The sequence below is a fragment of the Lepidochelys olivacea genome, assembly GCF_965140295.1.
Source record: "Lepidochelys olivacea isolate rLepOli2 genome assembly, chromosome: 24".
Taxonomy (NCBI): Eukaryota; Metazoa; Chordata; order Testudines; family Cheloniidae; genus Lepidochelys; species Lepidochelys olivacea.
In genome coordinates, this window is record NC_140434.1 from 801,380 (window position 1) to 814,396 (window position 13,017).

General features: G+C 65.7%; 1 protein-coding gene across 8 annotated transcripts in view; it reads right to left on the minus strand.

Annotated features, from left to right (window-relative positions):
- Positions 1–4,333: 4,333 nt before the first annotated feature.
- ADAM15 (ADAM metallopeptidase domain 15) overlaps positions 4,334–13,017 on the minus strand; it is a 30,482-nt gene continuing 21,798 nt past the window's right edge. For 2 of the 8 annotated variants that reach the window (XM_084613061.1, XM_084613060.1), the window contains exons 13-25: positions 11,526–11,618; positions 10,669–10,864; positions 10,386–10,494; positions 10,143–10,302; positions 9,946–10,023; positions 9,740–9,851; positions 9,316–9,454; positions 9,181–9,228; positions 8,278–8,371; positions 6,426–6,503; positions 5,570–5,641; positions 5,205–5,335; positions 4,334–5,049 (exon numbers count right to left, since the gene is read on the minus strand). In XM_084613061.1, the coding sequence (XP_084469187.1) occupies positions 5,007–5,049; positions 5,205–5,335; positions 5,570–5,641; positions 6,426–6,503; positions 8,278–8,371; positions 9,181–9,228; positions 9,316–9,454; positions 9,740–9,851; positions 9,946–10,023; positions 10,143–10,302; positions 10,386–10,494; positions 10,669–10,864; positions 11,526–11,618 (1,353 nt within the window). In that variant the 3' untranslated portion in view covers positions 4,334–5,006. The remainder of the gene's footprint in view (positions 5,050–5,204; positions 5,336–5,569; positions 5,642–6,425; positions 6,504–8,277; positions 8,372–9,180; positions 9,229–9,315; positions 9,455–9,739; positions 9,852–9,945; positions 10,024–10,142; positions 10,303–10,385; positions 10,495–10,668; positions 10,865–11,525; positions 11,619–13,017) is intronic. The other 6 variants (XM_084613062.1, XM_084613064.1, XM_084613063.1 and 3 more) reach the window with 6 other exon arrangements.

The following is a 13,017-nucleotide window of genomic DNA, read 5'->3' on the forward strand; positions in this document are numbered from 1 at the left end:
CTTGGTCTGTCAAGACTTCCTTGGGGAACCCCACTCGGCTGAAAATGGTCAGGAGCGCGTCTGCCATGGTGTCGGCTTCAATGGAAGCTAAGGGCACTGCCTCGGGGTAGCGGGTGGCGAAATCTACCACCCCCAGAATGTATTTCTTCCCCGACCGGGTTGTCCTGCTGAGAGGCCCCACGATGTCCATGGCCACCTTCTGGAAAGGCTCCTCTATGATGGGCAAAGGTCTCAAAGCCGCTTTCCCCTTGTCCCGGGCCTTCCCCACCCTCTGACAGGGGTCACAGCATCGGCAATACTGCCGGACCGTGGTAAAGAACCCGGGCCAGTAAAAGTTCTGTAGCAACCTCTGCCGGGTGCGCCGGATTCCCTGGTGCCCTGCGAGGGGGATGTCATGGGCCAGGGACAGGAGCCTGCGGCGATACTTCTGGGGGACCCCCAGCTGCCTCCTGATCCCACAGGACTCTACTTCCCTTGTGGGAGCCCATTCTCGGTACAGGAACCCCTTCTCCCACAGGAACCTCTCCTGGCAGCCTCTCCTCATGGTCCGTACCACACTGAGGTCGGCCAGGTCCCTGAGCTTCCGCAAGGAGGGATCTTTCCTCAACTCGGTCTGGAACTCAGCGGCTGGGGAAGGGATGGGGCCCAGTTCCTTATCGCTGGCCAGGTCTGAGGCCTCTGCCTCTCTGAGCCGTGCCCCTCGGCGCTCCCTCCCCACCAGGGTAGGGTCCTGCGCCTCCGGTGTGGTACCCTCCCCAAGGTCAGGGTGCAGTGCCCCTCGCCAGCTCTGGCTACGCGTCACAACCAGGGCGGTCTGGGGCTTGCTTGGCCAGTCCTCTAGGTCTCCCCACATCAAAACCTCAGTGGGCAAATGGTGGTGCACCCCCACATCCTTGGGGCCCTCCTTGGCCCCCCATTTCAGGTGTACCCTTGCCACGGGCACCTTGAATGGGGTCCCGCCCACCCCCATCAGGGTCAGGTAGGTGTTGGGCACCACCCGATCTGGGGCCACCACCTCAGGCTGGGCCAGCGTCACCTCCGCGCCCGTATCCCAGTATCCATTGACCTTCCTCCATTCACTTCCAAGGGAACAAGGCACTCTCTCCGCAGGGACAGCCCCGCGCCCATCCTGTAAACCAAGAACCTTGAGTCCGGGCATCCAACCGCCGAGAGGAGCTGGTCTGGGGCCCTCCCCTTCCTGAGCAGTTGATAAGCTGCCAGCCCCCCTTGCCTGGGAAGCCTGCCCCTCATCTGGCTGGGTCCCTACCCAGTTAACTCTGTGTGGGTTCGGTCTGCTCAGTCTGTCCCTGAGCTTGGGGCACCTCTGGCCACAGTAATAGCAGCCAATGTCCCGTTGGTCTCCTCAAGCCGGTTGATTGGCCCTGACGCCGGATGTTCCCCTTGGGAAGGGGTTCTCCATATTTCCCTGCTGGGAGGTCCCATGGTGACTCTCTGCATCATGGGGGCCTGTTCCTTTGGGACTCCTCCTTGCCACCCTGTCCGGCTCGTCACAAACTCATTGGCCAGCCGCCCTGCATGTCACGGTTTCTCTAGCTTTTCATCCACCAGCCACAGCCTCAGGTCGGATGGGCACTGCTCATACAGTTGCTCTAGTATGATCAGTTTAACCAGGTCTTCTTCCGTCTGGGCCCCCTCTGCCCACTTGGTGGCATATCTCTCCATGCGGACGGCTAGTTGCAGATATGAGGCCTCAGGGGTTTTATGCTGACTCCGGAAACTTTCCCGATACATCTCAGGAGTCGGCCCAAACTCATGTAGCAAGGCCTTTTTGTGTAGTTCGTAGTCCCCTTTCTCCGTCCCTTCCAGTCGGTGGTACAATGCCACGGCCTTGGGGGTCCAGTAAGGGGGTGAGAGACCGGAGCCTGTCTGCAGGATCAACCTGGTGCAGCTCGCAGGCCGTCTCAAAGGCATCCAGGAAGTCATCCATGTCCTCCCTCTCCTTACACTGGACCAGGAGGCACTTATCAACGCTCCGTGCCGTCCTGGGTCCCCCCTCCCTCACCGCAGCCAGGGGCTCGCTGCTCCTCAGCCTGGCCAGCTCCAGTTCATGCTGTCTCTGCTTCTCTTCATGCTGCCTCTGCTTCTCCTTCTCCTCCAGCTCATGCTGATGCTGCTTTTCCCACTTCTCCTGCAGTTCCCGCTGCCTGAGCTCCAACTCTCTGTTTTAGCTCCTTCTCCCAGTGCAGCCGCCTCAGCTCCAGCGATGGGGAGCTCTGCCAGGAGGGTCCCCTGCGGGCCTCAGGGGTCACAGTGCCCTCAGTATCCACTGGGCTCCTCCCGGCCCTTCCCCTAGGCATAGGTCGGAGGGGTCTCGGGAAGCCCTCAGCAGCCACCTGTTTGCTCCCCGCTGGGACAGACACCGGTGTCCGCACTGCATCTGCCAGGCTGCTTCCCTCAGAGACAGGGATCGGTTCGTTCGAGGATCTCCCTCCTCCAGCTGGGCAATCAGCTGTTCTTGGGTCTGCGTATTGGGAGGCTCACCACTCTGCCTGCACAGCTCCACCAGGTCACTCTTAAGGCATTTGCTATGCATCTCCCTGCTGGCCACTCTCAGGCCTGTGTGCTCTCAGCTCCCCACGGACTCCAGGGAGAACCCCGAGGGTGCCAGCTCTTCTCGAGGTCACCACCTCTTTGCCAGGGTCGAGCTGCAGACTCCTCCGCCCCTGGGACCACTCGCTGCAATCCCCCGGGGGACCCTGTTACTGCAAAAGTCCTTCTCTCTGGTCACACACTCCCAAGGGTTAACCGCTCCCTGAAACCGTCTCTCTCTGAATCTTCAGCATGCCTGGTCCCCGTCAATCCCCCTTCATTTTACTGCTCCCCAGTCACTTACTGCTGGAAGCGCTGTCCATGGGGTGCAGTAGATCCCATGGCTGCCGCCAGTTGTCACGGAGTGTGGGGGAGTCCAGGCCCTGCACCCCTCTTCCTGGGATTCACCGCGAGACTCAGCCAGCCAGTAAAACAGAAGGTTTATTGGACCACAGGAACACAGTCCAAAACAGAGCTTGTGGGTACAACCAGGACCCCTCAGTCATAATCCTTCTGGGGGAGCAGGGAGCTTAGACCCCAGCATTGGGGTTCCCTGCGTTCGACCACCCAGCCCAAAACTGAAACCAAACTCCCCTCCCTCCCCCAGTCTCACTCCTCCTCTCCCCGGCTCCCTCCTCCAGCCTTTGTCCAGTTTCCCAGGCAAAGGTGTCATCTGGGTCCAACCCCTCCCAGCTCCAGTTACAGGCTCGGGTCTCCTCACTCCAGTGGAGTCACCCCCGGCTCTCCCATCTTCCGTGCAGACAGTCCCAGCGGAACTAGACGACATTCCCCGGTCAATCCACCCTGCTCCATCATAGGGCGTCCATAGCTCCTAGCTCTGGGGGCCACCCCCTGGCCTGCGGGGCGCTGGGAGAACAGGGCATGGGCGAGCTTGAGGGTGATGGAGAGTCTGCCCCCAGGGGGAAGTTGCCCAGAGGCAGAGGGGCCCCCCCAAGCCTGCCCCAGAGGTCGTGGTGCATGTATGGGGAAGGGGTGCCCCCTTGGGAATAGAGACAGTCCCCCACTCCCGGGGATCCCCCAGCCCTCCAAGCCCAGGCTGCCTGGCCAGTGCTTGAGCCACTGCGCCACCTAGTGGAGCATTGGGGTAACCACCGGGGGAATTTTGGGGTCTTGGCTCCAGCAAGCAGCCAGGCCAACCCCAGCCCCCCGGCCAGGAGAGACCTGGGCAGGCCAATGGCACCAGCTCAGAGCGCTCCCCCCGCTGGCCTGCCCTGACGGGAGGAGGCATTAGAAATTTGTTTCTGGGTCTGGGCCTTGCCACAGCGCCCCACAGGGTGGGAGGGGTGGCATTATATGGAGTATATGTCATATATAATGTCATATAATATCAGGGTTGGAAGGGACCTCAAGAGGTCATCTAGTCCAACCCCCTACTCAAAGCAGGGCCAATCCCCAATTTTTGCCCCAGATCCCTAAATGGCCCCCTCAAGGATTGAACTCACAACCCTAGGTTTAGCAGGCCAATGCTCAAACCACTGAGCTATCCCTCCCCCCTAGTTCCAGAGCATTGCCTGGTGACTCTGTGACACCCTGCAGCACCCCAAGGCTGAGGGGAACCCCCCTGAAGCCTCCATTAAGCCACATGGGGAAGGGATCTGACCCCCTGGAGGCCTCCTGGGGTCACGAGAGCACCACATGCCCCCCAAGGGAGAGCCAGCCCCAGGATGGGCAGCTTGGGCTCTGCCCTGGGCACTGCCTGGGCCCTGGCCTGCACGACATGCCACTCCCGGGGCACAGAGAATTCACGCTGGAGCAGAAGGCGTTAACTCAGGCAGCTCCCAGACTCTTTATTAGACAGTTTGCAGATGATCTAAAGCAGGTTCAGAAGCAGCCAGCGCCCCAGAGGAAGGGGGAGCCCCCACCAGGGAGTCCCTCCCCACACAGCCAGGCAGCGTCCCTGTGAATGGCTCTGGCGGTGCCGAATCTCCCAGGACAAGTTCCGGCACGCACCCACTCTCACCTGTGCTCCCTGCCCAGACGCAGCCGCTCCCCTGGGGTGCGCCCAGCCACACCCAGTGCTCGGAGTCCCCAGCACCCAGGGGCTCTCGGGGCCCAATTCCCAGGGGATTGGCAGGTCCAGCCGAGGGGATGGCGCCCTGGCAGGGTGTGGGCAGGCGAGGGGCTTTGGGCAAAGACCCAGGAACAGCGTCCACAGCACAGACCGTAACAGGCCAAGACTCCAGCAGCCCATGGCAAGTTCTGATCCAGCTCTGCAGCGTCCCCGAGCTGGCGGGCAGGGCACCTCCGTGAGGGAGGCGGGAGGAGCCCAGAAAGAGATCCCAGCGCTTGGGACCTTTCAGAGTCAGCGACGGAGGGGACATGGGGGGCCATGCCAGCGACGCAGGGACCAGGAACCCTGAGTCCAACAGGCAGCGACGGACGGGAGGTTCCTGAGGCCAGGCAGCCCACACACAGGGAGCAGTATCCGTCTCACGCTAGATGTCCTGGAGATGCCCAGCGGGGGGTGGGGGAGCTGGCCTGGGGGAGGGAGGAAAGAGGAAATGTGAAACAGATAAGTGGTGGGGGGGGGGGCGGTGTCTGCCTTAGTCACCCCCAAAAAGTCCCAGCTCAGCCCACCCCCTAGTGCCAGCGAGCGAGACTCCCCCGGAGCCATGTCTGCAGCCAGCACTCACCTGGAGGGCAGCACCATGACATGGGGGACGTAGGAGGGCACAGGGGACAGCTCAGGCCTGGAGATGAGGGGCCCAGTGGGGTCCGAGGGCAGCAGCCTCCTGGGCAGGGGTGGCTTGGCAGGGCCTGGAGGCTGCGGAGAGACACCAGGGCGAGTTACTGAGGAGGGCCCATGTCCTGGGGCCCCGTGCAGGCCCCCCACCCCCCGCCATGCCCTGCACATCCCTCGGGGGGAGACGAGGTCGATCCCCCCCACCCCACACGGGCAGCCTGGCACCTGCTTGGCCCCACAGCCAGACGTCCCTCCCCACACACAGACCGCGCCACCGTCACCATCACCCCGCGTGGCGCCCGCCGGCGCCGTTACCTGAGTGCCTTTCAGCACAGGGTCTGCAGGCAGCGGGCGCGTGGGGGGGGGCGGCCTGTCCCGCAGCAAGGCCTGGGCAGAGAGACAATGAAACAAACACAGCGCCCCACGCTGGCGGCTGCTGGGGGTCCGCACAGACCCCTGGGGAGGAGGCAGGTCCTGCCTGCCCCAGCTGGGGGGAGATGTGAGCCCAGCACTGGGTCGGGGCTCCAGGGGCAGAGTGGGGCCAGGGCTGCCCTGCGGGGAGACCAACGCCATGGGCTGGAGCTTCAATCTCCCCACCCAGGGGCAGCCCCAAGGGAAGGAGCTGCAATGCCAGGGGGCCCGTGGGAGCTGCCAGCCTAATGCACCACCCGTGGCCAGGCATGAGAGCCTAGGGCAGGGCGCGCGGGGCCCCTGGGCGGGGGTGTGTGGGTCAGGCTTGGGGGAGACTTTGGGGCAAAGGCCACACGTTGGGTGCTTGCTCCGTCCCATGGCAGCACCCAGGACCCCACAGCCCGGCACAGGGGGTTCCTGGCCCATGGGGCTACACCCCGCCCCCACATTGGGGTTGGGGAAGAGAGACTTATGGGTGACGTGGGGTGGTGGGATGGGGCAGCCCCCCAGACCCTGCGGGCGCCAGTTTCACACTCAGGCCCTGCTCTCCGCTGCTGCTCTGACCCCATCACCCCCCCGTGCACGGGAGGGGAGGCAGAGCCAAGCCCTGGAGCCCAGCCACGTGGGGGCAGAGACCCGGTCAGCCGGGTGCCCGCTGGGAGGACATGCAGTGACAGGCATGCAGGAGCCTCTGCGGGGGGGTTAGAACAGCTGCTGCCCTGGGCCCCCATCCGCGCCGGGCAGGGCCCAAGGACGTTACCTGGGATTCCTTGGGAAGCGGGTCAGGCGGGAGAGGCTTGGAAGGCGGGTCGGGCCTGGCCCAGCCGTGGGGAAGGGGCTGCAGAGAGAAGAGGAGGAGAAAGCGGCAGCCGGGGGGGCGGGGTTGTCAGTGAGATGGGCAGGGGGGTGTAAGAGAGACCAGGATGGGGGGGTAGGAGATGGGCCGGGGGACCATGCAGGCGGGGGTCAGTCGGTCAGTCAGTGGCCATGCAGCATGCGGAGAGTCAACGCACAGGACAGACGCCCGCCCGCCTGCCCATGACCCCCAAGACAGAGCAGATTGCCCCCCCCACCCCCCACCTCCAGCGCAGGCTCCACTCGCAAGGACCCCCCCAAGATCCCAAGAGGCCGCAGCCCATGGACAGGAGCCCCCCACACCAGCGTCAGGGGGCCCTGGGCTGAGGCACTGCCCTGTACCAGGCTGCTCCCCGGGCGGGAGGCCCTTTCCTTTTGGGGGGATGCACAGCACATGATGGCTTCAGGCCTGGTCCCCACTCCTTGGGGGCCGATCCCCCCCCTCACACTGGGGCTGGCCCAAGGCTCCAGATAGCAATCGGACCCCACCACCCGAGAGCCCCTCGCCCAGCGGCATCCACTGCCCACTCCCCTCCCTCCCTCCCTCCGCCTGGCAGCGTCGGAGGGGGCGTAGTGCCGGGATCCGCATCCCAAGCCTTGTGGCCGGGCCAAGAATGGTCAGCAAGCGAAGTCCTGCTGTATCCCTAACCCACAGATCACCTCCAGCCCCACAGCAGCCCTATACTGGGGCCAGCAACTCCTGCTGCCCCCCCATCCCGCTCCCCGCGGCACGCCCCCCGCCCCACTCCATCACCGCCCCGGGGCCAGCCCCGACGGCCAGGGGAGAGCGCCCCCTGCTGGCCCCCGCCCCCCAACCCCGCCCCGGGGCCAGCCCCGACGGCCAGGGGAGAGCGCCCCCTGCTGCCCCCCGCCCCCCCATCACCGCCCCGGGGCCAGCCCCGACGGCCAGGGGAGAGCGCCCCCTGCTGCCCCCCATCACCGCCCCGGGGCCAGCCCCGACGGCCAGGGGAGAGCGCCCCCTGCTGCCCCCCATCACCGCCCCGGGGCCAGCCCCGACGGCCAGGGGAGAGCACCCCCTGCTGCCCCCCATCACCGCCCCGGGGCCAGCCCCGACGGCCAGGGGAGAGCGACCCCTGCTGCCCCCCATCACCGCCCCGGGGCCAGCCCCGACGGCCAGGGGAGAGCGCCCCCTGCTGCCCCCCGCCCCCCATCACTGCCCTGGGGCCAGCCCTGACGGCCAGGGGAGAGCGCCCCCTGCTGGCCCCGCCCCACGGCGCAGGGTGTGACTTGCCGCGCTGGTGCAAGGGGCAGCTGAAGTGGCACCGCCGTTCCCCACACCCCCCCCGGCCGCAGCCCGAACGCCCAGCGCAGCCCGGCACGCGCAGGGCTGACACGCTGCCCGGAGGGAGCTCACCGCATACACGCAGGCATGAAATGCAACCACTCGGCTGCTCATTCTGGGGGGGGTTAGACCTCCCGTTCCCCCCCCCGGCCGTGTCGGGAGCCCGACTCTCCCAAGTGCCCCCCAGGGCCAGCATGGCCCGGGGAGACCCCCTACTTGAGCACCTGCCGTCCGCCAGAGGGGCTGTCTTGGTAACGGTGGCAGACCCCATCCCCGGGCCATGGCATTGTCCATGGCGACGGGACCCCGGCCCCACAGCCCATCCCCCGTGGCCCCCCACCCCAGCCCTGGTGCCCCAGCAGGCATGAGCAAAGGCCTGTGGGGCCCCAGGGAGGGCGGGGGGCACCCCGGGGTGGGGTGGGGGGCACTATGCTGACTCCACCCTGGCACTCACCTTACTGGTGGGCATCACCTGCAGCTCGGTGCTCTGGGGCCGCGGGTGCCCGGGCTGGGGCTGGTTGGAGCCTGGCGGCCCCGGCTGAGAGATCCTGGGGAGGGAACATGTCTCAGGTGCCCCCAGGGCAGGGTCCCCCCACTTCACACATATCCCCGCCCCCAGGGTTAACCCTTCAGCCGCCCATTCCCTGCCATGGGGGGGAGGGGCAAGGCTGCACACACAGGGGTGGGTCAGTGGATTGCCCGGGGGTGGAAGTCAGGACTCCTGGGTTCAATTCCCGGCTGTGGTCCTGACCCCTCTCTGGGCAGGATGGGGCTGGGAGCCGGCGGAGGCGTCCAAGTCTCTGGCCAGGCTGGAGCCAGGTTCCAAGCTATGCAGGGCGGGCATCAGCACCCACCCCAACCAGGGCAGCCCCAGGCGGTCCCCAGGAGTGCCCAGCCCTCGTGTCCCCAATTCCCCAGCCCAGGGGCAGGCAGGACCCCCACAGGAGAGCAGGGCGTCATCTCCCTGGGGCAAGCTGCCCCCAGCATGGCAGGCCCATGGTGACCAGCCACCCCACTGCGTGTGCTGCTGTGGCCACACCCCCAACCTCCTTGGGGGGCCGATCCCCAGCCCCCGGCCAGCCCCCCACGCTCCCAACTGCCAGGCCCCACGGAGCTGGGCATGGGAGACTGGACAGTGCTCAGCGACCAGCAGAGACAGAGGGATTCCCTGTTCAGAGCCTGGGGGGCAGGGGACGGACAGATGGACACAACCCTCTGGGCAAGTGACTCAGAGCCCCCCCTACAGTGAGGGGAACCCATGACGCTCCCCACTCTATCCACCGGGGCCCGTGGGCACGGCACGGCCATGGGGAAATGCCAAGTGAGCCCAGCGTCCAGCCCTCCGCAGCGACGTTACCCGTTCGGGTCGGCCGAGACGCCTGCGCTGAGCAATTGCGCCTGGGTGCTGCAGGGAGAACAGAGTCAGGGTCGCAGCCCGGGCCCAGAGCGTACCCATGGGCCCCGTGGGGAAGCTCTGCCCAGAGCACGTTACCTGTACTGGCAGCTGGTGCCCTTGCCGAGCTGGCAGAGGTGCCGGTGCAGGCTGGCACGCTTGGCGTAGCAAAGCCCCAGAGCGAGGGCCAGGATCAGGGCGGCCAGGATCAGCAGGGTGGTGGGGAGCGCGCTGCCCCCTGGCAGGAGAACAGCCGGTTAGTGTCCCTGGCAGCAAAGCCCCCCACCCCCACCGGCGCACAAAGCCCCATTCTTCTCAAGCCCCACGCAGCTGGGGGGGGCCCTGCATGCACCGTGTGTGCCTGGCTTGGCCCTCTGGTGCCACCAACCCCACCCCAGGGGAGCCAGGTCTGAGGCCCTGCCCCGCCCTGCCGGACGCCTGGGTTCCAACCTCGTCAGTGTCAGAAACAGCGCAATAAGCCCTGCCCCCCATGCCCTGCCCTGCCCTCCCCCAGCCCCCTCACCTTGCTCCAGGCCCCCGGGGCCACTGTCCACGCTGCCCCCGGCCCCCGGGCTGTTGCAGGCGGGGGCAGCCCAGCCCGCCTCACAGTGGCAGTGACCCTTGTTGTTGCAGACCTGAGGGGAGACATGGAGCCTCCTCACTGACAGGCTCTCAGCAAAGGGACAGCACAGTCCCCCCCCGTCCCCCCCGACCTGCTGCCCCGCTCACCCCGTGCCCGTGGCATTTGCTCCGACACTCCTGCACCCCCAGCTCGGAGACGTCCCGGCACTGGCCACTGCTGCACACCTGCCCAGAGAGAGGGGGAATCAAGAGAGAGAAGGGGGGGTCCTGGCCCAGCAACCCCCTCCCCACTTGGCTCCTGCACCTGCTCCTTCCCTGTGCCCCGGGGCGCCCCCCCAGCTCACCTTCCCAGGGCCACAGGCCGTGCCTGGCAGTACCATGGCCAGGTCGCTCACATCCTCGCGCGGGGGCAGAGGGGTCCCGCGGCAACCGGGTGCTGCCCCATCCTGCCGTGCGCCCTGGGCTCTGCCCCCCTGGCACTGCAGCCTCCCGCAGCCAGCGTCCCTGCACGGGCAGACAGGGGTCAGGAGGATGGACCGACAGGGTGGGGGGCAGGAGACAGATGGGTGGTGTACGGGGGCACTCACTGCTGGGCACAGGGGACGTAGGTGCTGTTGGGGTGCTGCCCGCAGTGCCCGTGCTCATCCCCCCTGGCGTTCAGGGAGGCCATGCAGACGTCGGAGACGGGGCCCGAACCTGCATGGGACAGAGAACCGTGATCACCACCGGGGGCCTCGGCACCCACACAGCTCCCTAGCCCCCCTGGGGTGCTGATTCCCAGCAGCCCTCCAGAGCCCCCCCAGCTGTGCACTCCCCCACTCAGCTCCACGGCAACCCGTCCTCCCCTCCCACAGACCCCTGGCCCCTTACCTGGGCCCCACAGCTCCTGGCACTGGCCCTGGTAGGTGGTGCAGGTCCCCCCGTAGCAGTAGGCCTGGCCTCCGGCGCAGGGTTGCCCATCCTGCAGGTACGTGTTGCGGGGGCAGCGTGGGGACAGCCCGTCGCAGAACTCAGGGAGGTCGCATTCACCACGGGGCTCCCGGCACAGGGAGCCGGCCCCTCGCAGCTGGGGATCAGAGAGCATCAGAACGGCGGGGGTGGGGGGCCTGCCCTGAGGGACGAGGGGGACCCCTGGCACACCAAAGGGCCCAAGCTGGGGGCACAGCGCCAACCCCACAGAGCGGTGAGCCCCCCTTGCAGTAAAACCAGCTGTCGTGTGGGACGGTGCCCAAAGCCTGAGTAAACCCAACAGCTCCCGCCAGGTCTGTCTGTGACCCGTCCACAACGGCCGTTCCTGAGCACCTGCTCCAGGGGCTCCCGAGCCGTTTAACGGTTTGCTCCAGGCTCTTTCCAGCCAGCGAGGTCAGTAACGCCCTGGGCCCCACGTTTGCCCTCTCCACCCTCTGGGGGCTCTCGACAAGAAACACCAGTGGGTCTGTGATTGCTTCAGCTCGTTCTGGCAGCAGCCTGGGCCGCATCATATCAGACTGCCCCGGGATTCCAGCGATCGTAGCCCGTTACATAGAACCCCGCTGTTAATATTATTGTGCCGACATTTGGTCCTTGCACCCCCAGAAAGTGAATACGTGGAGCCCAGGACTGGGGTAGCAGGGGCTGTGGGTCAGGAGTGAGGGGCACTGGCAGAGCTTGGGGGGGAGCCCAGGGCTGGGGTAGCAGGGGGCTGTGGGTCAGGAGTGAGGGGCACCGGCAGGGCCCTTCCCACTCACCTTGCAGTCCTGGCAGCAGGTATCCCCCTTGGCGCACTCAGCTCCGGTGGCCAGCTGGCAGGTGCTGGCATTGCAGCAGGGGTCAGCGCACTCCTGTGGGGCAGAGGGGCAGCAGTGAGCGGGGCCCTGGGGTCGGCGGGGGGGGAGCTGTCATGGAGTCCCCGGGTGATGCTCTGGAACTGCTCCCCATGAAGCTGTGACGAAGTGGGACTGTTCTTAATGTTTCCTCCGAATAGTGTGGGGTGCCTCAGTTTCCCCTAGGCAGTTCTTAAGTATCTAGGTGGTGGGGTAAGGGTGTATGATCATTGCAGAGCCCTAGAGGGCAGGTGTGTGCAGGGGTCTGGACACAGAGTCTGGACACAGACTCACTGTGAGAAGCACACGGAGGGGCAGAGGAGGCTGAATGCTCCGAGGTCAGACCCAGGAAGGTGGAAGCTGTGTGAGCTGTGTGTCCTGAAGACAGGCTGCTCACAGAAAGGAGACTGCCCCAGAGTCCTGACTGGCTTCATGGGGAGCAGTTCCAGACCATCGCCCAGGGACTCCGTGACAACTGGTGGCAGAGTGGGATGTACTGCACCCTGTGGATGGCGCTTCCTGCAGTAAGTGACTGGGGAGCAGTAACACGAAGGGGGATCGCTGAGGACCAGGCCTGCTGAAGGCTCAGAGAGGAGCGGTTTCGGGGGGTGGTTAACCCCTGGGAGTGTGTGACCAGCGAGAAGGACTGTGCAGTAATGGGGTCCCCCTGGGGACTGCGGGGAGCAGTCTCAGGGGCGGAGGAGCCTGCGGCTTGGCCCTGGGAGAGAGAAGGACTTTTGCAGTAACAGGGTTCCCCTGGGGATTGCAGCGAGCGGTCCAAGGGGTGGTCTGCCGCTCGACTCTGGCAAAGAGGTGGTGACCTTGAGAAGGGCTGGCACACTAGGGTTTCTCCCTGGAAACCGTGGGGAGCTGAGAGCACACAGGCCTGTGAGTCCACAACAACTTGGGAAGAGCGAAGTGATGGCCTGTCACCATCTCCTTAAGAAGGACATTGTAACCCTGTGCAGAAAGAGAGGGTCGCGCATTGGAAAGTTCACCAAAGCAGAGTTAATCGTGCAGCTGGAGGAGGATGACCACCCTAAGGAACAGATTCCTGACCCCAAATGGGGCTATTGCAGGATCTGGGAGCAGGGAACTCCCTGGAGTGGGAGCCAGGCATGCCCAAGACTCCAGTCCCCAACCAGACGAGGGTCTTCACGATCGGGTTCCCCATCGGGGGATCGAGACGGATGGGATTGGAGCTGAGTCCGAGAGAGCAAGAGGACCGTGGGAGACAGCGAAAGCCCGAGAAAGAGCTGCAGAAGCAGCAGCAGCATGAACTGGCGGTGGTGGGGTGGAGAGGCCTAGGGGACCTCCCCGGGGTGAGTGGGGATAGACCCCGGGGGGCCAGTTCCGCAGGGAACCTCGAGACTAAATTGTTGCCCCTGGTTAAGGGGCGGGGATGTGGATGCCCCCC